The 25,094-nt window shown below is 58.2% G+C and overlaps 7 protein-coding genes across 7 annotated transcripts; 4 read left to right on the forward strand and 3 right to left on the reverse strand.

Annotated features, from left to right (window-relative positions):
• Positions 1 to 631: 631 nt before the first annotated feature.
• On the forward strand, positions 632 to 1,165 carry SLS55_010475 (uncharacterized protein; the record flags this gene model as incomplete). The annotated part of the gene is made up of 1 exon (XM_066781857.1): positions 632 to 1,165. The coding sequence occupies one exon, from the start codon at positions 632 to 634 to the stop codon at positions 1,163 to 1,165; it is 534 nt and encodes a 177-aa protein (XP_066627669.1).
• Positions 1,166 to 10,030: 8,865 nt separating this feature from the next.
• Positions 10,031 to 11,555, reverse strand: ARP2_2 (Actin-related protein 2; the record flags this gene model as incomplete). The annotated part of the gene is made up of 6 exons (XM_066781858.1): positions 10,031 to 10,117; positions 10,177 to 10,254; positions 10,315 to 11,106; positions 11,215 to 11,361; positions 11,433 to 11,479; positions 11,537 to 11,555. The coding sequence occupies 6 exons, from the start codon at positions 11,553 to 11,555 to the stop codon at positions 10,031 to 10,033; spliced, it is 1,170 nt and encodes a 389-aa protein (XP_066627670.1).
• Positions 11,556 to 11,952: 397 nt separating this feature from the next.
• On the reverse strand, positions 11,953 to 14,524 carry bzz1 (the record flags this gene model as incomplete). The annotated part of the gene is made up of 6 exons (XM_066781859.1): positions 11,953 to 12,326; positions 12,379 to 13,510; positions 13,563 to 14,037; positions 14,102 to 14,286; positions 14,397 to 14,423; positions 14,480 to 14,524. The coding sequence occupies 6 exons, from the start codon at positions 14,522 to 14,524 to the stop codon at positions 11,953 to 11,955; spliced, it is 2,238 nt and encodes a 745-aa protein (XP_066627671.1).
• A 476-nt stretch (positions 14,525 to 15,000) lies between these two features.
• On the forward strand, positions 15,001 to 16,626 carry DBP5 (RNA helicase required for poly(A+) mRNA export; the record flags this gene model as incomplete). The annotated part of the gene is made up of 5 exons (XM_066781860.1): positions 15,001 to 15,215; positions 15,283 to 15,765; positions 15,816 to 16,053; positions 16,107 to 16,307; positions 16,360 to 16,626. 5 exons carry the CDS (start codon positions 15,001 to 15,003, stop codon positions 16,624 to 16,626), a joined length of 1,404 nt encoding a protein of 467 aa, XP_066627672.1.
• Positions 16,627 to 17,011: 385 nt separating this feature from the next.
• SLS55_010479 (uncharacterized protein) lies at positions 17,012 to 18,140 on the forward strand (the record flags this gene model as incomplete). Its single annotated transcript, XM_066781861.1, has 2 exons — positions 17,012 to 17,018; positions 17,332 to 18,140. 2 exons carry the CDS (start codon positions 17,012 to 17,014, stop codon positions 18,138 to 18,140), a joined length of 816 nt encoding a protein of 271 aa, XP_066627673.1.
• Positions 18,141 to 19,311: 1,171 nt separating this feature from the next.
• SLS55_010480 (uncharacterized protein) lies at positions 19,312 to 23,129 on the reverse strand (the record flags this gene model as incomplete). The annotated part of the gene is made up of 4 exons (XM_066781862.1): positions 19,312 to 21,247; positions 21,460 to 21,485; positions 21,541 to 23,043; positions 23,094 to 23,129. 4 exons carry the CDS (start codon positions 23,127 to 23,129, stop codon positions 19,312 to 19,314), a joined length of 3,501 nt encoding a protein of 1,166 aa, XP_066627674.1.
• A 726-nt stretch (positions 23,130 to 23,855) lies between these two features.
• MNN9 (Golgi mannosyltransferase complex subunit) lies at positions 23,856 to 25,021 on the forward strand (the record flags this gene model as incomplete). The annotated part of the gene is made up of 2 exons (XM_066781863.1): positions 23,856 to 24,947; positions 25,001 to 25,021. The coding sequence occupies 2 exons, from the start codon at positions 23,856 to 23,858 to the stop codon at positions 25,019 to 25,021; spliced, it is 1,113 nt and encodes a 370-aa protein (XP_066627675.1).
• Between the last annotated feature and the right edge of the window lie 73 nt (positions 25,022 to 25,094).

Consider the following 25,094-nt stretch of genomic DNA (forward strand, 5'->3'; position numbering starts at 1 on the left):
GGCGTCATCACCTCACGGCGTCGGGCGCGAGGCAAGTGGGAAGGGAACGAGACAGGGCTGATCACGCCGCCGCGCGGTGGGCGTGAGGCCTTGTCCCCTTCTCCCCTTACAGCTAGCCCGCTCGAAGCCGCACGCATTCCGCAGCAGCGGGCACGCACACGACCCTTTGCTTTGTGCTGCCCCACCGGCAGTCGCTGCGCTCGGTGCGACGCTCTGCTGAGCCGCTGCGCCCGGCGCCAGGGACCACGCCCTTCGAAACCCTGTCGTCCTGGCGCCGCTTTGCAGCCGGCCGCCGTTGATCTGATCAGCGCCTGCCCTGCCCTTTCGAATTGCTGCTCCACCACCATCCTTGCACGCCTTGCTGCTTTATCGGCGCCCGCAACCACCCCGGCACCAAGCCATCTATAACACCCACCCCCCGCTCCTGGCCTTCTGACACCTCCCTGTTCCACCAGCATCACTCCCGTCAAGTCTTCAGACATCTCCCCGCCAGACCCAACACATATAAGCACTCTCACCCACGCCTCTCAAAGGCTGCCTAGTCACTGCTGCTACCATCCGGAACCGGCACTCAATTACTCCAACCTCAACCTCAACCACGACCATGTCTGCCCGCCCACGCACCGCCGTCATGTCTCCCCCCAGCACCCTCTCCGCCAGGGCCGGCTCGGACTCTCTGGCCATCCCGTCCCAGGCACCTCGGTTCCGTCCCGCCTCCGGCTCGTCCAACCTCAGGCTGCCCTCGCTGCCACGCTTCCATCCGGCCAACTTCCCCTCGTCGTCCAGCTCCAGCGCTGCGACTACGCCGAACACCAACCCCAACAGCCCCCAGCCGCCGCCCTCGCCGCGCTCCCAGCAGAAGCAGTACTCGGAGGCCCAGCGCCAGCTCTACGTCTACCAGAGAGAGCTCATCGCCAACGCCACCCGCAACATGGCTACTGGCAGCAAGCCTGCCAGCCCCCGTCTGAACCCTCTGGGCAGCCCGGGGCCGGTCACTCCCCTCGAGCTCGAGGGCCAAGGGGGCGACTACCTCACGGCAGGGGCCAAGGCTGCGGGCAACCTCTGCGACTCGCGGAACGACCTCGTCGAGAAGCTCCTTCACGACGAGGTGAGGCGGGTAGGCCAGATGTCTCCCAGCCGGCCAACCTCGGTGGGCAGCTGCTGAGCATCCGCACCTTCCCCACTCGGAATGGTCGTTGAAGACCATTTCCGACACGGCCTATTTCAACAACATTTCACGTAACGACCCGGTTTCCGATTCTCGGATTTCTTCACTCGGCAATTTTGCGGGCGTCATTCCCATCAGCATTTTTCGGCGTCAGCAGTATTACAGGAGCAAGGGAGAGAGATTGAGCATTCTGATTTCACCGTGGGACGCGTGTTCCGCCGAACGCCCAAAAATCTGCATCACCCATATCTCGGCGCCTTCATTTCCTGGTTTTCACACTCGGCATTCGATCCTGGATTCAGGACGATGACCCACGAAGGGACAGCAACACACCGTCCGTTCGTTAACATGGTGAGGCGCGGAGGGGTCCACCTCCACGTAGTCAGTGGCAAGCAGTCGATCACACTGTCGGTCGCCATCGTGTGATCAGACACGGCAGTCGTCATGATCTTCGCCACTTCGTCATTCGCGACATACAAGACGCGCATTTTCGGTACCAACGAGTCGGGCTCACCGTGGCATGGGGGGTTTGGTGAGATTGGGGTTGGGATTTTCTGCCGTTCGCTCCACGGTTGCGCTGTTACATTTCGTCCCCACATACCAAGTGCTGGAAAGTGGGCCCTTTTTTCAAACACACCACATTCGCTTGGGCCTGCCCAAATTTCATTTTCAATTGGTTGACATGGGTTTCCCCCGCGCTTCAGGCGTTTGCGGAGGGACTTGCGAGTGGGTGTTCTGCGTTGCGCATCTATACTAGCATTGGGAAAGCATTTGGGCACCGGTTCGATGGTGCGGGTGCCGGGTATCTCGAGATTTGATTTCTTCACGACGGCAGGGATGTCGGAGTTAGACCGCCCACGTGGGCGAATGGAATTACATACACATGCCAGACAGTCAACCTGGAAGGAAGTGAAGCCGTGCAAGTGCGGGCTCTACGAGCCCATAGCAAAGGCGGGCTAATGCGCGAGAAACCAAGGCAGACCAGGCAGGCAGCTTGATCGCTCGATTCCCGTACGAATTCGGTTTGGTGCCCGAAGACGTCTCAGCAAGACCGAGTGGGTGCCGTTTGATTTCTTCAACGCCCATCGCGACATGGATGTGCAGGGACAACGGGCGGCAGATGCTACTCTGGCGCCGCGACAATCATCGGGCTCTTGGTCCCTTTGGGCGTGCTGCGCATCCGAATGAGGTCTGAGCACTGAGGCTAACGACGACTCTGTGTGCGTGACGACAACACATGGAGTCGGTGTTGTCGATTCTGCCGCGTGCCGCGCTTTCGTAAACGACGACGCCTCGATGGGGAGTACCCTGTAACGCGCGGATGCTGTGCCTTCGTCATCGCTCATCAAACCACGCCGCGCAGCCCACACCGAGCAGCAGGACTCAGAATGCTCGACACGCCAAGCCGTGCGACAAGGCGGCGCAGTGAATACGCAAGCGGGCGGAGAGAAGGTAAGAAACGCGAAAACAAACATGCCTGCTTCTCGGGCGTCGCCTTGGCGTGCCTGTTGCGCCCACCCTCCATCACCACCACCACGACCAATCCAAGCAAACGACTTGCGAGTCCCTGCGTCCACAACTGCGCGGCATCAGCCGCCACCCTCCATCCTTCCGGCGAGGTACCGCACCAGGCGCCGCTGGGCTCTGCTCACACCCTCGTGCTGTTCCTTCCCAGCAACCGGCCCGGCCAAGCAGCCAACCCCATGATCACACTGATTGCCTTCGCGGGACACCCCACCTTCCTCCGCAATGAGGCCGCCTGCGCTCACACGCCAACCGCGCCCAAAAGCACTCACACACAAACCATCCACCAACTACACAGTAGGTAACGCACTAGGCGCGCCGCCGCCGCCATGGCGCCACGCGGTGCTGCCGGCTGCCGCGAGTCACCCGTCGTAAAGCGAGTCGTCACTCTGCCCACGCAAGTAGACCCGACCGAGCAGTGGTTTCAGTAGTGTGTTTGGAAAAGCAGTGTAGCAAGCCACAGAGCCCCGTCGACGGCGAAGCGTGACGGCTGCAGGAAAACACGGAGGCGCGCCGCCACCACACAGGGCACGTTAATACAACACGCAGCACTATTACCGGCGCTACGTACGCGCTGCGGCTGAACGAACACCTCGCAACCTGCTCCCTCCACCCACTCGTTCGCCCACTCGCGCGGAGTCGACCATGTGGGGACGGGAATCAATCATCGCGACATGAACAGGTGATACGCCCGGTATTTTTCCTTGCTCTTCCTCCTCTCTTTCCCTCTCGGGGGCAGATCAAGTGAGCAGGGAAATAACACGAACCATTGCGTCTGTTGATTGATCGCCGTCGCTCTTTTGACGAGCGGCATGATCCGTCCATGCGCCAACCCCCTCGTTTTTATTTTCTTCTATTCGCTCTGCTATTTTTTTTTTCCCAGTCGCGAGACTTAGCGGGGGATTTGGATGGTGACGATGAACCACCAACAACCAGATGTTCCCCACACTGGGACGGCTTCTGTCATCCAATTGGGGCAAAAGACCGCCGCATGCGTGGGTTTGCAGAGCACGGCGCGGGACGACCGGCAGATGAACGGCCGGAGAGCAAGAGCCTCGGAAGATGTGGGGTGGGGTGGGAGAGCGCAAGAGCGAGGACCCGTTCGCGGAGAAATGGTCGTGTGTCGTGCTGCCCTCGTCATGCAGCCCATCAATCTACGATCCACCTGACAGAGAGAAGGGCTTTTGCCCGGAGAACTGGGGATGCATGCCATCGCACGCCTTTTCTCACGCCTCAGTCCGAGGGCGTTACTTTCGTTTTGTGCTTACTATTATTGTACCAAATCTCCGCGGACCTGCGCGCCCAGTCGCCAGCCGCCGCTTCTTCGCATAGCCCGAGAGGCCGTATGTCGGAATCACTCCTCCATCCTTCTTCCTTCCCCGCGGCCCCTTGCCGCATTTCGCTTGCTGAGCGTACGATCGTGGGTACCCGAGCAACAGGAACGCTATGACGGCATGCTCGTCCACCGTGCCCCCATCATCGTCATTCCTCGATTTTAAGCGCAATTAGCGCCTACTGCGGGGCGGTGATGGCTTCTGCCCGGCGGTAAGGAGACGAAAAGGAAAAGCCAACTGGGGCCCGGGTAACGAACGTCGTTGTACTGACTAGACGTACGAGGAAACAAGGAAGTGGCGGAGCGACGAATCACCGCGCGATGGCATGTCGTTGGGTAGGCATAGGTACACCGGAGGCAACTCCCTGCCCGCCCCCCGGTTTGCATCACGGCGCTGCCCATCACGATCCGCTGCCTCACCGGCGACGACGCTTCCAACAAAGAGTGGCAGACAGCAGACAGCAGGCAGGCGAGATCGGCATGCCGAAGGCGAGCGTCCGTGAGCAGAGGGAGCGAAGGAAGAAGGAACGGCGGGCAGGAACAGCCGAACGAATCAACGGGCTCTCTTCGCGGTGCGTGCTACCTACACCACGACCACAGCCGGTCAACAGTTGATGGTGCATGCCGGCCTCGTCGGAACGCCCACCGCCTCCGTCCCTGGCGCCGCGGCGATGCCTATGTATTCCCATACGCCACCGAATGGGAAGATCATCACTCTTCTCATTTACTGCCGCTTGTGGCGGATAGCAGGCCAAGGAGATCGGCGTCGTCGGGCATTGCGCTGGCGGGTTGCTTCGAGCAGGCGGTGTCTCCGTTGGCGTCGATGCGAGGACTGCCGTTATGGGCAATGATGCGAGCGACGGGATAGGCTGCTGAGAAGGAAGTGGGCTGTTTTTTTTCCTGCTGAGGGTGATGGTGTAAGCGGGATACTCCAGCGCCGCTGGTTGGGCGAGCGCGATGGCTCGCTATGACTTGTCACAGAGTACGAGGAGACGTGGGATGAGGTCACGATCTTCGACCTGAGACGGCCATCCGTCATCATTTGCGCGGCGAGGGAGTCGCAGACGTGGGTGGGACTGTTTGCGCCTTGCGACGGGTGAGGCATGCAGGGCAAGGGTTAGTTTCGTTGGCTCACACGGGACGAGACGGCGCGAGGCACATGGCGCAGTGGAATTTCTGGAAGAAGGACGGTGCGATCGGCTGGGAACAGCCCGTCCGCCTCCCCGTCGCCACGTCCCACGCCTTCACGTGTATCAGCCTCGCATTATCGTTGCTGAGCGATCGCCCGCTTCTGCAATGCAACGAGGAAAAAAAGAACGCCCGAGCAGCGCCGAGTCAGCAGAGACGGTCGTGACAGCAACGGCGTACGTAGCAACGAGGGAGCCATCTCCACAACAAGGACCATCCTTTCTTCACCCAGCGCGCAGCTGCAGCAGATCTCGCGGCCAACCGCGCAGCCACGTCCCGCGTCGCGAATCTCACCAACCAGCGCCGCCCTCGTCCCTCCATTACCCTCCTCCCGGGTACAACACTGCCTCTTTGAACTCGGGTCACCTTGCCGACCCTCCCTCTACCCTCCCGTCTCGATCAGGCGCCACGCGGCAGCCATATTCAGCCTGCGATCATGGCCCGCTCCGGGCAGGTCGTTGTCCCACAGCCACAAGATAGTGGCAACAACACCACGGCCAAAAATAAAAAAGAGCAAAAAAAAGCCCTTGCGCCGCTGGACACGATTGTGCCATCGTTACCAGCATGCGCAGAGAAACAGGCGCTACGTCAGCGGCGCGCCCGAACAGACGGGCAGCGCACCGACTCCGACTGCTGGGCACCAACGTGCAGCAGCGACTTGCCTACAACGCCCCCGGTACATGGCGGCACTAAACAGCCTGTGACAGTTCCTCAGCCTGTGCCTCCGCTGCGTGCAGCAGGGCGGCGCTGGGCCAATGGCTGCTCCGCCTTCGCGTCCATCTCCCTCCTGGTCCTATTTCCGCCCCCACTCTTCGCGCGCTGGACGTACATCTTAAGTGGGCATTGGACGGGCTTTCTTTGCCCTTTGGCGGTTAACGGAGGGGACGCAAGCCACGGCCGCCGCGCCTAAGCACTTGCCGAACGAAGGCTAACGGCTAGTCTCGCCGAGTCACGGAGATGGACCTGTGCACGCCCACACCAAGGATCTTTGTCGTCGTTCTTCGTTTCCCCCATCGTGGGTTGTTGCCCGGCAAAGCGCTTGAGCTTCTGCGCTGGCTAGCGCGACGAGTCTGGCGGGCGATGGATGGCGACGGTGTGGTGGCCACCGTGTCGCTTTGCTGGCCACGAAGTCACGGGTCAATTTCCCACGAAATTTTTTCTCGATTCCTCCACTCGGCTGCAGCAGCACGTTGGCGCCATTCTGCCGTTGCGTGGTGCGTGTTGCGTGTGCATGTGTGGCCGGGGCGTCGGTGGAAGTGCTATCACAGGCATGCAGCTGCCGTGACGGCCGATCGATGTGTGCTCTGGTATGACGGGGAGACGCAACAGTAGGCAGAGGGCCTTATAGGACCACGGTCTAGACACCTAAGGCCGGCGTTGCTGCAGCTATACACAGTTCCCCTCTCCCGTCTCCGCTGCCGCAACGCTGTCCGCAAGTCTAGAACTCGGTCGTCGACAACGGCATCCCGCCTTGCAGCAACCATCGAGAGATGTGGGGAAGGACGGTAGAAAGTACAGCCCGAAGCTGTTGTTGAGTGTTGACTCGAGCGAGCAAGCAAACCCAGGCCGTGCCCCCGAGCATGTGGATAAGCTGAAAGCAGAGCAGAGAAAAGAGGGCCTTGCTATCTCTCGACTCATCAACTCATCACCGAGCTTCGTCCCGAATGTTGTTCCCAGCGAAAGCGTACCAGCGCATGATCCTGAGGGCCACTCTTTCCCTGCGGCTTGCCGCTTTAACGGCGCCAGCGCGGTGCGGTCAGGATGGACCTTGCTCGCTCGGGGGGCGGGTACCGACCAGGAACAAGGGTTGCGCTTTGGGCGGCGCTTCGTCAGTGCTTTCTCCCGCCGTCCATCCGCCACGCCCCCTTCCACACCTAAACTAACGTATTGCGCAACCTCGCGGCAGGATCCAACCTTCCGACAGTGAGCCTCTACGGAGTACATACCCGCGGTTTCCACCTCGATTCCCTGCTGTGGCTGCGCACACCTGAGACGATGAGCAAAAAAACTCCAAAAAGAGCTCACCACTGCCCCAAGACCCTCGATCAGCGTTACGGGACCCTGGAAGTCTAAACCACGGGAAGATGCATAATGACGCCTGGAGATCATGCCGAATAGTAGGCCGCCTCATTTCCCTACTTCGGGCTTCCTTTCCTATCTTCCAATCTACATTTCAATCTCCTTTCCGCGTTTGCAGTCAGATACGACCCTCGCCAAATCCAAGCCGCCCCTTTCCTCTTGAAACGTACAGGAATGGGTTGCCAAAGGGGTAGGAAGCGGTGTGTCCAATCCTACCTCGCGAAGGCGCGCAAAACATCGGTTCACTATTTCGTTAGCGAGATGGTTACCTCTAGTGGCGCCGCGACGTTTGGAGAACGTTCCGCCCGCAGACACGTGCTCGCAACACTGCAAAAGTTTGGTACGGCGGCGCTAAAGGAGGGACGTGTGGAGAAGGAATGGACGGAGAGATACTACTTACTGCTGGATCGCGGGCGGATCCTCCCTCCACCGCTACGTCTGACAGGAAACAGACCGACTTTGTGGCGACTAGTCCTACAAGCCGAAACATATCGTGGGCTCTTTGCCGCCATTGGACCACGCCCGCGGCTTCCAAACGTTCGGTCCCGGTGAAGCCCAATCATCGGCGTCGCCGCCGCCTATTGTCAGTCGGCACTGGTGGAGAGGACATGGACGCCAACCCGAAACACACCAACCACATCTTTTTTTTCCTTGCCTTATCTGACCCCCACTATCTTGCAGGCGCTGAAGATCTCAAGAGTTACTGTGTAGACAGTGAACGTGCAGTGATGACTTCCGCCCAACCGCTCCCTGTGCCTGGGCATCGTGCACGGAGACGATCGTAGACAAGCAGTAACTATTGTAGAAGCCGGAGACATGGCCCCAGAAAAAGTTCGGCCGTAGACCATACAAGAAGTTCAATGCCCAAATCCATGCGACTCGTGAGAATAGGTCTTCCCTACCGCGTTCACAAGCTTACAAGCAATGGGCACTCGGCGCAACGCACTCACCCCGTATACGTGCTACAGACTACACCCAGCCATAGTCAAGTAAACGAAACGCCTTGAGCACCAGAACCTGCGACCAAACTCTCACCACGAAACCACAGCACATGGTGGAGCGAACCGCCTGCGCTGAAACACATCAGAAACAACTTGCTTTCTCTCTGGGACCGGTGCCGTCCGGCTGTTTCGAGGGACCCTTTGCACATACCGAGTGGCGCCGTTGCCGTTTGGGCTAAACCAGCTCGCGGGCGGCGCCTCGCGCGCCACCATCTACCAAGGTCTTAAAGGTCCGATAGAAGGAATCCCGAATCCCCCTCTATCCCAACACCCGCGTCGAGGCGGTTTAATTTCCAGAACGCCTTAGCGCCAGGGTTCGTTCGACGTTTTAGCACCACCACCTCCACTACCGTCTAGTCAGAGGGCGAAAGAGGAGAAAAGAGGGTCCTTTTTGTATCGAAGTAACCCTCGGGAAGGGGAAGAGGGAGACGATCCTCATCATCCACATCCTCCGCCCTTATGTCCGCTCCCCTACTCCCCGTCCTCCAGCTGCTGCGCGTTGCCACGCCGCACTCATTACCCGCGTGGTGGCCGTCCGGCGGCGGTAGGTATGTACAGCTAGCCAGTACCAACCACAGCGGGTGACGAAAAGAACTCGAAACCCACTCGCAGCCGCCTTGCAGAGAGATATTGCACCGTGTTTACGAGGTGGGTAAAAAGAATCCACCGTCCAGACGCGATTGCGCGCATCCGGGACGCACATCTACGCGGGGCGGACGACATTCATCAGCCAGTCTTCGGGGTGGGAGCTCAGAGGTCTCGAATCTTCCGTCACCTGGCCGTGGCACTCCACCGTAGCGAGCTTTACAGCCTACCGAGTACGTATTATGTCGTGGAATCCTTTCCCGTTCGGTCCACAGTCCAAGTCCCCGTCCAAGTCCCCCGTCCAACAAGCCCCAGCCATCTGGAACGGCGACCCTGGCAGGAGGGCTCGGTTGCGTGCAGCGCAGATTTTGCGTCACCGCGCGTTGCGACCCTACGACACACCTTCTCCACTCGTGTGTGTATGCGTGTGTCGGGCAACGGCACGGCGCGGCGCGGCGTTGGGCGCGTGGACATGGACAGCGGCGAGGAAAATGGGCCACGCGACGGGAGGCCCCATTGTAAGGAGCGCCGACGAATGCGGGGAGGGAGGGGGGCGTGGAGACATGGGGGTGTGGGGGGGCGGGTGTGGGAGAGGAACGAGAGGGGGATGAGAGGCTATGTGGGGAAGGGAGGGATGATCTTGAAAATGCGGCCTTTTGCTGATGATGATATGACGAGCGGCTACAGCAGCCGGCAGCAGGGGAGTTTGACGGGAAATTCACGCGGCCTTAATGCGGGATCTGCGGGCAACGAAGCGTGGAAATCACCGTTGGCCGTGTCGGTTCCTCTTCTGACCGAGAGATGGTCTTGTGATTGCCAAAGGTGGGCGCTAGTTGTGAGATCCCTGGCGATGAACGGGCAGGCATGGGTTGGTGGAAGGCGTTCAGAATGCCCATCTGTTGCCGTCTACTTCCATGTCGTTTGGGGCACGTCGATCCTAGTCGGCGCCAAATCTGATCAACGAGCGCAAGTCTTCTCCTTTTTCTGCATGTTCTTTCGGATGCTTGATATCTCATTTCAGAAACTAGTGGTGTTGGTAGTACTGGCCTCCCCAGATGGCTTTTAGTCTTGATACCTGCCACTTCGAGTAGTAAGTGCTCCTTGCGGGCGAGACCAGCTTGAGTGTTGCGGATAGCTGCTGGGTAGAAGCTATCATCTACCGCCGAGCTTTTCCAAAGCACGCGCGCCCTGCTCCTCCCATTCCGCCTTGGTAACCCACATGCTCTCCTTGTCCGACATCTACGAGAATCAGTCAGTACGACCTGGAGTTTCAACATCGTACAAGGGAAATGCCTTACGATATTAGCCAGGACAGCACCACCAATGAAGACCATGTGCCTTCTCCTAGGGGGGTCCTCAATGCGGACCTTGAATTTCTGTTGACAGTGTATTAGTACCTTTCCCGGCCAACCCAATCTTCATACTGGACAACTTACGTTCAACCTCTCCGGGTTGCCTTGCAAAACCTTCGTTAACCAGAGCTGCTTCAGCTCCTTCTCCAGCCGGCTGGGCAGACCGGGGTACATGCTGCTACCACCACTGAGCACAATAGCCTTGTAAAGGTCTGACCTAACATCGACATCGGCGGCTTGAATCGTGTTGAACAGGAACTCGGCCATGCCGGGCTGTTCGACATCGACCAGGTGAGGCTGGAACAAGCACTCGGGAGCCTCGAAACGCTCGCTACCGACCCTGATGACTCTGCCGTCGGGAAGAGTGTACGACTCGACGAGAACAGTCGTGTCTTCGCTGAGGCGCTGGTCCAACTCCAGGTCGTAAGAGACGTAGCACAGCTTCTCCTTGATCTGACGGACCGTCTCGAAATCGGCAGTGCGGTTGAGTGCGTAGCCTCTCCGCAGGAGCAGCGCAATCAGGTTCCTCGTGACGTCTCTACCCGCAACGTCCAGACGGCGCGTGAGGTGGTTTAGCACGGTGCTCTCGTACACGGGCACAATGTGCGTAACACCGTCACCGGAATCCACGACGACGCCGGAGGACAGACCCTGGGCGTACAGCGCCAGAACGGCCTGGATGGCAACATAGACGCCGCCAAAGTTGTAGCGCTCGAACATGACCTCGGCCATCTGCTCGCGGTTCTTAAGGGGGTTCATGGGCGGTTCGGTGAGGAGGATCTTGCGGCCGGTCGGGTCGATCTTCATCTTCTCGAAGAAGGTGTAGTCCCACAGATGCTGCATGTCGTCCCATCGCTTCACGATGCCGTTTTCCATCTGTTTGCAGGCGAAAGCCAGGTCAGCGCTGGGTCGGGTGGACGGTGCCGGCGGGGCAGCCGCGCTCAGGGGAGCTCATTCGAAGCTCGCAGGAACGGGCAGGCGTACGGGGTAGGTGATCTGTAGCATTGACCGGGCGGCAGCGGCCTCGTCGCCGCACATGATGTCCTTCAGCTGTATATCCAGGCCATCGCGTTCTTCGGAGCGGAGGATTGGGCGGCCGACTATCGAGGGGTATTGGTGGTCGGGGAAGTTCTGTGGCGGGGGCACAATGGTCAGTCGGCTCGGGGCAGGCGCTGCGGAGCTCGCGGATGCAGGAGACGGACCTGTCCGGCGAAGCCGGCCTTGAGGAAACCAGTTCCGCCATCCAGGACTAGAGTTGGGCTCGCGTCAGCGGGGGAGCGTCAGGAGCTCGGGGGAGCTTGCATACCAATCGGAACCTCCGCCATGTTGGGTTGTAGAGCGGCTCGAAGCTAGCGGAGGCGAGAGCTTGGAGATTGCGAATGGGGGTGGACTCGGGGGTGGCAGATGGCGGGATGAGTGCCTGGCGGGGCCGGGGGGTTGACGTTGGCGGGAGTCGCCCGTGGCTGGGCTGACTTCGGCCTTTCCTTCATCCGGGGTAAGAGGCGCGTAGTGGGGCGGTGCATCATCGTCACTGCCTGTTCTGCTGCGCAACGCGGCTCGCGACACAGAGACTCTATTGATAGGAGAAGATATCGACCCAAGGTAGTGATTAAGCACCAGAACGAACTCTCCGTGGTGTCCAAGCACCATCCCCGCAACTCGTGTGCACCAGACGCCATGAATATAAACTTTCCAAGACAACTCCCGCCCCAGCGTGCGCCCTCAAACCTCCTGGATATAGTTCGCGGGCACGCTCCTGACGATGCCTCCCTTCTCCACGTCCGCCCACCCATCGCCCGCATCCTTGTTGATGAGGACGAACCGTTCACCCTCCACGATCGTGTGCTCAGCCTCGCTGCGCGCCTCGTAGTCGTACATCGCCTCGGCATACTTGAGCTTCTTCGCCCCTCTCTTCGGCGCCACTGCCGGCCCCTTCTTCTTTGCTGCCACTGCGGCAATGCTGTCTGCGATGGATGCTGTGGAATTGGAGTATGTCGAGCTGGGACGCACAGGCGACGCGGGGAGAGCTTCGACATAGCTGGCAGGCACCAATCCTTCCTCGTGCCCGGCGCGGACCTTGATCCACCCGGATCCGTCTACAAATAAGTTGAGCAAGTTGCAAGTCTAGGGAGGTTCGTGGCAGCTTACCGTCGGGTTCCAAAATGCTGACTGTCCTGTCCTCGTCGACTGATATCTCGCCTTCGCCCAGGGCTGCATAAGTGTACATCATCTTGCCCTTGGGCTCGCTGGCCTTGTGACTATCGCCATTCGAAGGCATCGCGGTCTCGGCGGGCTTGACGTACTGCGCAGGAGGCGGCGCCATGACGCGGTTCTTCCGTATGGCAGCAATAGAACTCTTCCTCTCAGGCTGTTTCTCCTCCGCAGCTTCCGCCGTGCCCGATATAGACCGGTGCGCTGTTGCAGAGTAGCCGGAGCTCAGCGTGTTCATCGAGTTGACGGTATCGCTCCGGCTGAGCTGAGGCAGATCTGACTGAGAGTCTGTAGTTCCCAAGCTTGCCGTGGAAGCCTTTGCATCCTCCTGCCTTCTTGCTTTGAGCCTCTTCTTCTCCTCTTTGCTCATTTCGCCAGGGCAGTCCGCAGGAACCTTCATCTCGCACTTGCTGTGGCATGTGTAGCCACAGTCCTGGCAATCGAATCCCTTGGCAGACAATCCCCAGATGCGATCACCACAGTGATCGCAGTTTGTGGGGATCTTGAACGTTTGGGCTTTGAAGTTGTGATTCCGTGCTCCGATGCTGACATCGCCTACTGCTGTGGTGATGGTCGCAACCTCTACCTCAGCAGTCGTCTTCTGTCGTTGAACCTCATGGGTTTGCTCCTGCAACGAGAAGATGGCGCGCACACATTCCACTTCATCGCGCTTATCTTTGCCCTCTCGAATGAGGTCTCGTGCTTTCCTAGCATTCTGCACCTCTCTTTGCTTCGCATCAACCTGCCGTTTCAACTCCCCTAGCGACCCCTTGCTCTTCGTCAAAATATTCGTCAGGAAAATCTTCGTCGCCTCATCCGCTGGGATTGTGTCATCGTCATGCCAGACGGGGCTCGGCTCGAAGAAGAAGTCTGGGGGGTCCTGCCATTCCTGAGCGTTGTGCCGGACAAACATCATGGAGTCCAGCTTGGGGTTGTTGCGCGGAATCTCTGAAGCCAGGTGGTTCAAGAACTCAGTGCTCCGCGCGAGCGTGCCAGTCTCGATTTGGGCAGCCAACGACCAGATCTGGTTCAGTTTCGCAACTCGCGTCTCGGAAAGGTCTTGCAAACTCTGTCTCTCGTTAGGAGTGGCTATGGTACGAGAAAGGAGCCGGAAATCCTACATCCAGAAGTTCAGGGACATATTCATGATAGTATCTTTCCTTTTGCTTATTGGTTACATTGATGCTGATAATATAAGTACTCTGTAACAGGGTCAGCATCGTCAACGACAGGCAAAGACTGTGGGTGCCGACCTTTAGGTTCCTCATCTCAGCCTGCTGCTGCTCAAAAGCGGCACGTGCCTTTGCCTTTCCATGGTCGAACGCACCGTCGGACTTTTTGCGACGGTTCTCAACCTCCTGGCAGGAATTGTCGTATTTGCCCTTCACCTTCTTGAGGTCATTATATGTGGAGTCCCGCTCTTTCTCGAGCTTGGCTGCGTAGTCGCCATGGAACTTGCGCAGCTCTTCGTAGCGGGCGGCAAGCTGCTTAAGGGGCTCGGCCAGGTTGGTGACGAGCTGCTGCGAGAATTGCTCGTGCTCGCTTGCGCGGCTTTCGAGGGTGCTGAGCTGGACTTGCCATGTGGTCATGGATGCGCTGTTCCAGGGAGTCAGTCCTCGTGCGTGCCCTCGGCACTGGAGGCCTGAGGCGAGAGACGTACCATTCCAGCGACCCCGGGGTGACGGTAGGGGTTTCGCCCACGCTGAGAGTACTCGACTTGCGGGCTTTCTTCTCAAAGTACTTCTTAGCCAGCGCGCTCAGCTTGCCGGCGTACTCCTTCTCTACTGCGGCGCGTTCCCGGTAGAACTGCTGTATCTCGTCCAGCCACCCAATACCATTCGCGACCTAACACGCACGCGCGTCAGCACATGCCTGGCTTGCGAGCGGAGAACTGGAGCCCGCCTCGGGGGGTTCAGCGGTTCCGGGGTGTGGGGTGGTGGTTGGCGTGTACGCACCCAAGCGTTAACCGGCTTGAAGCCATCCTGTCCGGACGTGCGTCAGCCCATGCCCGCGCGCATACGCGGAGAGAGGAGCATACCTTGAGCTCGGCGCCGAATTGCGGGTTAATGTCTATGTCGGCCATGGTTGCTGGGACAAGCCTGTGAATGGGCTGGCGCAAAGGCGCACGAGAGAGTGGGCGTGAAGGGCGCTGCGGCTGGTGCTGGGCCGCAATGGAGATAGAGGGCCCCTGCGTATGGCGGGGTGTGACGACGTTCTCAGGCAGTCGGGTTCCCGGAATCCAGGGCTGAGCCTCGTAGGCACCGGCACTTTCCAGGCGGAAACGTTTGTCCGCGCTCAGCCCGCGGCGCTGCAGCCAGGAACACCATCACTGGCACTTTCCACATCCATGCCCCGCGCCTAGCTCCACGACACACCCACAGCACCCTCCTCGCTGCCTCAACCCACTTCGGCCGCGCGAACCACGTGCCCATTTCCATTCGCGCCTGCGGCTTGCATCCTCGCATCCTCAGCCCACCCGCGCTCCGAGAGAACTTCTTTGTTCGCGACGCGTCCACCTAGCATCACCCCGCCAAACTAGCACAGCCAACAGCGCCCGCCATGTCTGACGCCGCCCCCTCACTCGAGGACCGCATCACCCAGGAGGACCCCGCCGCAGAGGTTGCGGAAGCTCAGACCGATGGCGCAACGCCCGCAAGCGGCGGCGGCGGCGGCCTTCATGAGCCCGAGTATGACGTTGAGGTCAAGCTTGCAGACCTTCAGGCCGACCCTAACAACCCGCTCTTCTCCGCTAAGACCTTCGAGGATTTGCAATTGTACGCCCCACACTTTGAAAAGACCGCGCCGTGTTCAGCGAGACTAATTGATCGATGCTGCGGTTAGGAAGCCGGAGATCCTGAAGGGCCTTTATGGCATGCGCTTCCAGAAGCCGTCCAAGATCCAGGAGAAGGCCCTCCCGCTTCTTCTCATGGACCCCGCTGCCAACCTGATCGGCCAGTCGCAGTCCGGCACTGGCAAGACCGCAGCTTTCACCCTCAATATGCTGAGCCGCGTCGACCTTTCAACCACGGCCCCCCAGGCTCTCGTCCTTGCCCCTAGCCGCGAATTGGCTCGTCAGATCTTGGGTGTGGTTCAGGAAATGGGCAAGCACATGGAAGGCCTCGTGGTGACCGCTGCCATTCCCGACCCCAGCAGGCGCAACCAGAAGTTCGAGGGCCAAGTCATTGTCGGTACGCCCGGTACCGTCATGGATATGATTAGGAGGAGGCTGTTGGACAACCGCGGTATTAAGGTTCTTGTGCTGGACGAGGCCGACAACATGTTGGATCAGCAGGGTCTTGGAGATCAGTGCAAGAGAGTCAAGCAGTATGCATTGCCCAACACGGATACATATACTCAGGCTAATGTCCTCGCAGGCTCCTTCCCAAGGAGACCCAAGTTGTCCTTTTCTCCGCCACCTTCCCCGATGAGGTTGTCCGCTACGCAAAGTCCTTCGCGCCCAACGCCAACCAGCTCACTCTCAAGCATGAAGAGCTTACGGTGGAGGGGATCAAGCAGTTCTATCTGGATGCTGAAGGCGAGGAGGACAAGTTCCGTGTTCTTCTGCAATTCTATGGTCTCATGACCATCGCCTCCTCGATCATTTTCGTCAAGGTATGTGCCTATAGCGTTGAGCGATAGGATTTCCGAGCTAATATTTGGTCAAGCGCCGTGACACTGCAGCTGCGCTCGAACAGCGTATGGCGGCCGAGGGTCACAAGGTTGCGCAACTTTCGGGCGCGTTGGAGGGTCCTGAACGTGATCTGATCATCGATAAGTTCAGGAAGGGAGATGCCAAGGTGCTCATCACCACGAACGTGCTGGCTCGTGGCATCGATGTCCAGTCGGTGACGATGGTCATCAACTACGTATGTGCCCCACTTTCTTGATGCATGCGCAGACTTACTCACAGCTCCGTAGGACATTCCCGAGATGGCCAATGGCGCTCCTGATCCGGAGACGTACCTTCATCGCATTGGTCGTACCGGGCGTTTCGGCCGCGTCGGTGTGGCCATCAGCTTCATTCATGACAAGAAGAGTTGGATGAATTTGTCGGAGATCGCCAAGTACTACAACACCGAGCTCCTGCCGCTCGACGCCAAGGACTGGGACCAGGTGGAGGACATCATCAAGAAGGTCATCAAGAGCTCGCGGGCCGGCAAGACGACAGAGGAGATGACGGCCTAGGGTGGAGAAAAGAGAAGCTCGGAACAGGAGCTTGAAGATACCAACAAATTTCCTCATCAAGTTAAAAGCGTAAATGGTGGAGAGTGGTCGGAAATGGAAGCTACGGAAAACGATTCATGCAAAAGGAGCAGTGCAGGCGATAATTCGGGAGGTAAACACATGTTTCTGGACGAATGAGCAAAACGAGCGGTACGACGGGTTAGCTCAGGCATAGAGGTTCATGAGTCTACGGAAGTAATGAAGACATCCGAGAAGATACGTGTTTGTGGAGAGTGGCGTGAAGTTTGCCTCGGCGTCGGGGACAATGAGGCACAAATCAGGCAAGAATGCAGGGCCCACAATGCCTGCGGAACAGCCGAAGTACGTCACCAAACCCTGGAATCCCATGGCCAGTAAACCGACGAGACTTATCGTCTGTCTCAGCCTTACCGTCCTTATCATCAAAGCAGAAGCAGAAGGACTCCGCTGATCTACCCGCGCACCGCGGCCGAGCAGGGTCCGAGCTTTCCCTTGTCACGAGTCCCGCGCCGGGGTAAGCTCCACAGGCTCTGACTACTTCGATCCTTTCTGGTGAGTAACTAGGCGCAGACCCTTGACCGCCAGCTTTGCTAATTCGTCCCGCTCGTTGATCTAAGACATTTAGACCAGAGACGGATCAGGGAAGCACAACACGTGCGACTCGCACCCTCTACCAGGGCTCAGCAGCTTCGGAAAGCTACCGCGGCGAGCCAAGCATGGCGCCATTCTGGAAGGATAAGGGCACTTTATCGTCCGCGTCCGCTTCCGCGTCGCACCGGCGCCAATCGTCCGCGTCGTCCTCCTCGTCGTCTTCGTCGTCGTCGTCCGCTTCCTCGTCTGCGAAGAAGCAACAGCCTAGGCCGACACCACAACCTCAACAGCACCCGGCAGATCCCACGCCCGCGTCCGGATCGATTTCTGCCCCTGCTCCGCTCGCGTCGTCCAGCCGCTCGAGCAACCTGAGCGTCAGCTTCAAGGAAGTTGTGTCATATTCGTCCAGCCACGGCGTTAGCATCTTGCGGGGCGGCAGCAGCAGCAACGTGCCCGACGTTGCCGAGATGGAGCGCAGGTGGTCGGAGCAGAGGCAGGCATCAATGGCCGGCCGAGGAGGCAACAACGCCGATGCCGCCGCGAACAGCAGCGCCGATGAGACGACGGGCATACTGGGCGCCGATAGGAATGGTGTGGGCCAGCGCACCTACAACACCAATGGAGGAGCTGGCCTAAGCAACCGTACTTCCTCAAGTATTCGAAGGAGAGCCGGCGGGCAGGACGACGGTGTTGGAAACGAGACCACGGATGTGCACGAGGCACATGCCGAGGACTCTTGGTGGCAGAAATTCTCCGAGAAGTACGGGAGCGTCGAATTGGACAACAAGGGAAGTGTCGCCAGGGATCATTTGGCGCTGGGTAGGTTATTCTTTGTGTTTTTCCTTGGGCTGTTCACAGTCTCTTCACTCTTCACACCGAACAAGGACTCCAAATTAGGGCCTTGAATTGGCCCAAAAGAAAATCCCCGCCGGGATACGGGCTGACCATGCCACAGAACGCACCTTCCTTGCCTGGCTCCGTACTTCGCTCTCCTTCGCGAGCATCGGCATTGCCGTAACACAACTCTTCCGCCTCAACACGTCAATCTCACCCGGCGACCACGATCTCCACGAGCACGACCGCCTGCGCCATGTCGGCAAGCCTTTGGGCGCGACTTTCATAGCCATCTCGATTGTCATCCTCTTCATCGGCTTCCACCGCTACTTTGAGTCCCAGCACTACGTCATCCGTGGCAAGTTCCCGGCCAGCAGGGGCTCCATCATGGTGGTCAGCGCTATCGCGGGTGCGTTGATCGTGAGTAGCTTGGTTGTGGTCTTGGTGGTGGCGCCAAAGGCATTTGAGCGCCGGTGAAGAAGCTCATGAAAGCGGTGGGCACGCTGCTATGGTTAGTCTGTGAGTATCAAACTGGGGGTATGGGGTGCCTGGGGAAGAATGCGATGCATTGTAATCCTTTTTGCCTCCGCCTCAAGACTGGCAGTCTAAAATTTCAACCTCTCTCCCTATCCAGTCTCAGGCGCCGATTCGAGTAGGCTGGATGTCCAGGAACGCCAAGGAATGTCTCATTACTGTCAATATATGATAGACCCGTCAGAATGGCACGTCCACGAGCATAGTGAGTGCTCAAAAGCTGTCCATTGTAGCATTGCTTGGACCTAGAACTATACTAGTGGGATTGTGTATACAGTCTGCATTGCACTCACGTGCATGTCTCCCCTTGGGCATAGAAACCTCGTTCGGGTTGTGGCTGGGTACCTTTAAGCTTCATAGAGTAGCACACGTTCCGCCATGGTATCAGATGACTGGCATTGGATGACAGCACCACTTTCAAAATTGGTCAGCTCGTGGAATTTGTGACGATGTCGCAGCACTCAACGATATATGCGGCCAATGCTAGCTATATCTTATACCAGCTCGTTTGAAGTCCGCGAGCGTTTTCTGGGGATAGATTCTAAGCACGCTTGAGTGGTCGCTTGAGAGTTAGGGAGCAGAAGCTGAGGGAAGACATGCTATATCAAGTGAAATGCAGGATTGGAGTGTATGTAACCGGACGCTCTGGATGCGCCCCATCTATAGAACAGACCGTTCCTTCCAACATCGTGTTACCTTTCCCGTGCTTTACTTACTACTCAGCAATGCCGCTAGGTCGTTTGCTAGCGTCCACGCTTCATTCACCCTTTCCAACTCACGGTCCGGCAACGTCCGACGCACGTTTTCCATAGCCCCCTTCTGCCTATCCAACTCCTCCTTAGCTCCCTGTTGGATGAAGAAGAGCATTCTACCCATGATTTCCAGGTTTCTCTCCGAAGCCGTGATCGCCTCCCTCAGATATGCGATCTCCCCGGTCAGCAGCTTCTTCAATGCATCCTGGTACTTCCTCCTCTGCCAGCCTCTGGTCTCGGACCTCAGCCTCTCCAAAACCATCTCCTCCAAACGCGTCTTCATCATCCTGAAAGCCCACGTCCCTCTCTCCCCCTCCTGCAATATCTCCATGACCTTCTGCAACCGCTTGTTGACCTCTTCATCTCCGATCTTCGCCTTCCTGCTCCACCGTAGAACCCGCCACCGCAGCCTCTTGATTTGGTCATGTACCGCCACGCCATCGATTTTGTCGACGTGCCACATGGCTGGCCACATGGCTGGCCACATGTTCGTCTGCTGCAGCTTGTACGGGCTAACGCGGCCGGCCGACCGCTCGAGCTGTAGCTTCCACGCGGCCGGATTGACGTGGGCGCACTGCAGCATCAGCTCAATGCAGACGACGTCCGACAGCTCAACGGCATCATCAAGGTAGTTGAGCTCGTGGCGGCGGATCGTCGCGACGCTGTCGGCCATCTCCTGTAGTCGCTGCAGGCCGACTCGGCGTCTGCGGCCGAAGTATTGGCGAGTGTCGCGGAATTGGTTTTGATGAAACAGCAGCTGAACGTCGTCAGCCGTGTAGCCTACTTTCGTCTCCTCGGCGGGTGAGTCGGGCCTGTGGCCTACATACATATCCTCAAGAAAGGAAGAGAATGCAGAAGATAGTGACTCGAACGGGTCATCTACCTTCGCCTCCTTAGGAGGGGGAGGGGAAGAAGAAGAAGAAATAGGTGAGTCGGGCGCTGTGTACCGGTGCGAATAGGAGAGGCGGCGATGATGTTCCCAGGTGGGTGGGCGCCGAATTATGTAGTACTCGTGCTTGAGCTCGTGTCTTATTCCTGTCGAGGTCCGGGCGCTTAGAGCCCCCAATGCATCATGCGAATCTTGAGCCACCGTGTACTTGACACCGTTTGTGTTGCTTGGCTCTGGGACAGAACGAGTCGAAGCAAGTTCTTTATTCATCCTTTTCTTCATCTTCATTTTTCTCATTTGTTTTGACCTCCTTCTGTACCGTATAACGACTGGGTAAACGCGGTCCTCAAGTTTCTTGCACAGGATCTGTGATTTGTGAACTCTGTCGTGAAGTACTTGGACAAGCTCTGGTGCTCTGAACGGCAGCGGCGCCACCGCCCGCTCTTCAGCTTTGATGGCACGGAGCGTCCAAGTGAGTGCGCTTCCACCAGATAAGACCTGAATGGCACTTGGGTGCAGTATTTTGTGTCGGATGGGTGGAAGTCTTTTGAGTTCCGGCGTGATGGTCCTGTCAGCGTACTGTGCCAAAGCTTTGACCTGCAGCTGCAACATCCGCATATGTCCCTGGACTAGCCTCTCCATATGCCTTTTGCACGCGTCAATGCGGTTCTCCCAAATGGCTCGCAAGGCGAGGACCCCTTTAGCGCGGGTTTTCCCTGGGCGGGGTGGAATGGGCCTAGCGTCGAGCTCTGCTTTGCTGTACTCAGCGAGCCAACGTGAGAATTTCCAATAGTGCGGATACTTGTCCAGCGTCATGCGGAAATCCTCGGCCTTATCTTCGGGCACCTTCCGGATGGGATCAATCTCTCTGAGTCGCGCACTGATGGGTGTAAGGCGGGACTTGAGATAGTCTTTTGACTTGGGAAATTGCGACATAGGAGTGGACGAGAAGTATCGGACAGGACACATGCCAAAGGCGGGGTTCGCACGAGTATGTAGCGATCTACGGGCAGTTGCAGCCAAGGCTCCGAGACGAGAGGGGTTCGTGATATCATTTGAGCTACAAGCAGGCTTCATGCAGTCAGCGCGATCGCTGAGCCCCAAAGAAGAGAAAAAAAAAAGAGCTGTGTATACTGCAAGAAACAGACGGGTACAGTGCAGACCGCAAGCTGTGTGTGGCTGAGTTGGCATCTATTCGGTATACTCAGAACTGACCTTTGACGTTGCAACTCCTGCATTTCCTACAGTAGACGCAGTTGGCAGCCGGCTGCTTGTGACAAAAAGGGAATACGGGACGTCGACCATGGTTTTGGTATAAAATTCCTTGTGATCCTCATAGCGATGAATGAACTTCAAGCTCATACCCTTCTCAGACAAAGCGCCAAAGTATCCGGGCCAGAAGTCGATACCCGGAGGGCCTTCTGTCGTCGTGTCAGGGATGTCGTCGATGCTGCTTGGTAGAGTGCCGAATACGCTTGTGTCGGGTTCATATTTAGGCACATCGAGGGATGAGGCTGGCGATGTGAAGAATGTTATATATGAGCCGGGCTTCGCCGCCGCTTCCAGGGACCCTTGTATCGCTGGACTCGTCTCACCGGTAGGCATCGGTTGGGCACTCTGCACATCTTGCGCGGATGTGGTGGGATCCAAGGAAATAAGACCTGCTTTCTTACCCCAGCCGCCGCCACCACTAAGAACACGATGGAGACTCGCACCCCCCACCGCCAGGGCTCTCCAGATGGCGGGCTGGAATATCCTGTGGTCGACATTCCACGCCTCGCCGGCATAAGACCCAAATCTGCCGGCATAGTCGTACATTGGGCTGAATCGCGCGGGTCGCCACTTTCCGAGCGCGCGTAGGACGGCCTCGGAGAAATATTTGACGGTTGATTCTTTACAGACAAGTGCCCAAACGGGCATTGCATGTGGGTCCTGCCCAGTGGCCTCGAAGAATGATGAAACAGCCTTTTCCAGCTCCTGTGACGCAGGAGCAGTTTTCCCGTCGGGCCCGCTGATCTGTCGAATGATGTTTCCCATGCCAGCTTCTACCAGTCTCGGGCCTGTCAGAGGCAGGAGGGGGACGTGAAGCTGGTGTAACGTCTTCTCCCAACTCGGGTGGTGCTTCCTTCTATGTGCCAAGTACCGGCCAGCCACTGGCCACGTTACGCGTTGGCTTTTGACCATGTTGGCCGTGTACACATGGAGAGTACGGGGATTTGGGAGTATGGCGCCCGGTCCTGACTTGGGCTCGAAGACGTCGCTCAGATGGTACAAGATGTTATACATCATAGAGGGCTGTCCTGTCTGGAAGATGGTGTTTGCAAGCGGGAGGTGTAGTCGATGCACGGAATCACCGCTCGACCTGCGCGGATTCCCTGCTGGGTCGGTAAGTTTGAAGCGATCGTAGACGTCGAGAGTGAGGCAAGCAGCATTGTCTCCGCGCTGGTCGGATGTGACGCTTTCCCAGCTGTGACGCGCGACGTTGTCGTTGAACCACATGGCATAAGCTAGCCCCTCCCTGCCTTTGCTCGCCTGGGAGCCACCCTCGGGACTCGGGAGCCGGTCGACTACAGCGGCGATGATCCTAATCTCACCGACGTCTGATTCGCGCTCGAGTAAGTCCTGGACCAAGCGGGATGTGGCCTGCGTGACGGCTTCCGGAACGGCACCCGTCGAAGCCGACGGAGTCTGCAGGGCGGACGCAAACGATGGAGTGACCAGCAACATAGCAATCGGGGCCCGCTTGGAGAAGTCCAGGAAAGGCAGTGGTTCAATTCGGTCAATGAGGGTGCGGATGTCCTGGTTGCGATCAATATTCCGCGCGAGACAAGCAACGATTAAGCACAAACCGTGTCGCCAGGCTTTTTGACAGTGATTGTGCCCATGTGGTAAGTCTCCCTCTGGACTACCAGGCCATTGCCGGCGTGCTCAAGTGCCTCCCGAGCTGCCGTTCCGCCATCGCCATCGCGAATGTAGAAAGGCCCGGCCGTGCGATGGAGAGTTGGGTTGGCGGAGAAGCTCCGCACGGGCGCACGTAGAAACGGACGTGCTCGCGGGTGGGCGGGGAGACGAGCGCGAGCCGCGGGCGGGCCGCGCAAAAGCGGCAGGCACCTCCGCGTGGAATTGAACATGGGCGGCTACGCGTTGGGGCGCATGGTCGAGCGCGATGGAGAAAAGTTGTAGACGGGCAGACGGGTGGCACGGATGGGGAGCTTTGGCGCGGCGTGCCTGGCAACCCTAGCGCGTTGCGCAATTTGCCGAAGATATACCGAGCTTCAGTCACTTGCGAGGGCGCGGATACGTAGACTATATCCAGCGAGCACCGCCAACACAGCTTCCTAGCGCGAGCCTTTGCGGGCTTCGACTGGAATGCTCTCGACATTCTGATTTACAATCACTCGCTCTCCTCTGGCGCCTTGCCCTCCTCGCAACCCCCGCTTGCGCCTCCGCTCTGCGGCTGGTTTGGGCCGACTCTGAGGAACACAGTTGCAGCTTGTACGTGCTTCTCCCTGTCCACCCCAATCGCTCGTCCTCCCGCGTCCAGACGAGTTGACTCCATGTAGACTTAGCACCCGCTATCGACCTGCCTCCGCCGAGGCCTTTTGACCAAGATGCGTCCCGCGCGCTCCCTGCGGAGGACCAACCCCATCACCATCGTGCTCGCCGCGCTTCTCTGCTTTGGCTTCCTGTTCTTCATATTCTCCTCCGATGCCGACAGCTCGATAAGTCCGCACCAGCTGCGCACCTCCGCTGCCAATGCGCTGTCCCCACCGTCGATGCCTTTCCGGAAGGCAAAGGGCGATGCCGATCTGGCTCCTCCTCCGGTCGTTCATTACCACATGAACAACCTTACCACCACAAGCGATCCTATCGGCAACCACGAGTCGGTTCTCATCCTGACTCCCATGGCACGCTTCTACCAGGAATACTGGGACAATCTCCTGAAGCTCAACTACCCCCACGAGCTGATCTCGCTTGGCTTCATACTGCCAAAGACACGCGAAGGGAATGCCGCCACTGCCGCGCTCCAGGAGCAGATTGCAAAGACACAGAAGGGGCCGCAGAAGAAGCGCTTCAAAAGCATCACCATCTTGCGCCAGGACACCGAGGTCCCGCTGCAGTCGCAGGAGGAGTCTGAGCGCCACAAGCTGGAGAACCAGAAGGCCAGGCGCGCAGCAATGTCGAAGGCGCGCAATTCGTTATTATTCACAACGCTGGGACCGACAACGTCTTGGGTACTCTGGCTGGATTCGGATGTCGTGGAAACACTGCCATCTCTCATCCAGGACCTTGCGTCGCACAACAAGCCGATTATTGTTCCCAACTGCTACCAGCGCTACTACAACGACGACTCAAAGAAGATGGACATCCGGCCGTATGATTTCAATTCTTGGATCGACAGTCCCACGGCGCAGGACCTGGCCAAGGGCATGGGCAAGGACGATATCCTGTTGGAGGGCTACGCGGAGATGGCGACGTATCGCTCGCTGATGGCGTACATGAAGGACGGTGGGGATGGCAATCAGGAGAAAGAGATTGAGCTTGATGGCGTTGGCGGCACTGCTTTGCTGGTCAAGGCTGACGTCCACAGAGACGGCGCCATGTTCCCGCCATTTGCATTCTACCATCTGATTGAAACCGAGGGGTTCGCGAAGATGGCGTCGAGGCTGGGGTGGAAAAGCTACGGGTTGCCCAACTATCTTGTAAGCTGCACTCATCTCCCCAAGACTTTGGCCGCCACTGACGATTGCTGCAGGTATACCACTATAACGAGTAATAGATATTCACTTTTCGTTCACCAGGCGGCGTTGGGGTCTTCAACGGGTTCTCCGAGGATAGCGATGAGCACA

The sequence above is a fragment of the Diplodia seriata genome (genome assembly GCF_021436955.1).
Source record: "Diplodia seriata strain FDS-637 chromosome Unknown scaffold_13, whole genome shotgun sequence".
NCBI lineage: Eukaryota > Fungi > Ascomycota > Dothideomycetes > Botryosphaeriales > Botryosphaeriaceae > Diplodia > Diplodia seriata.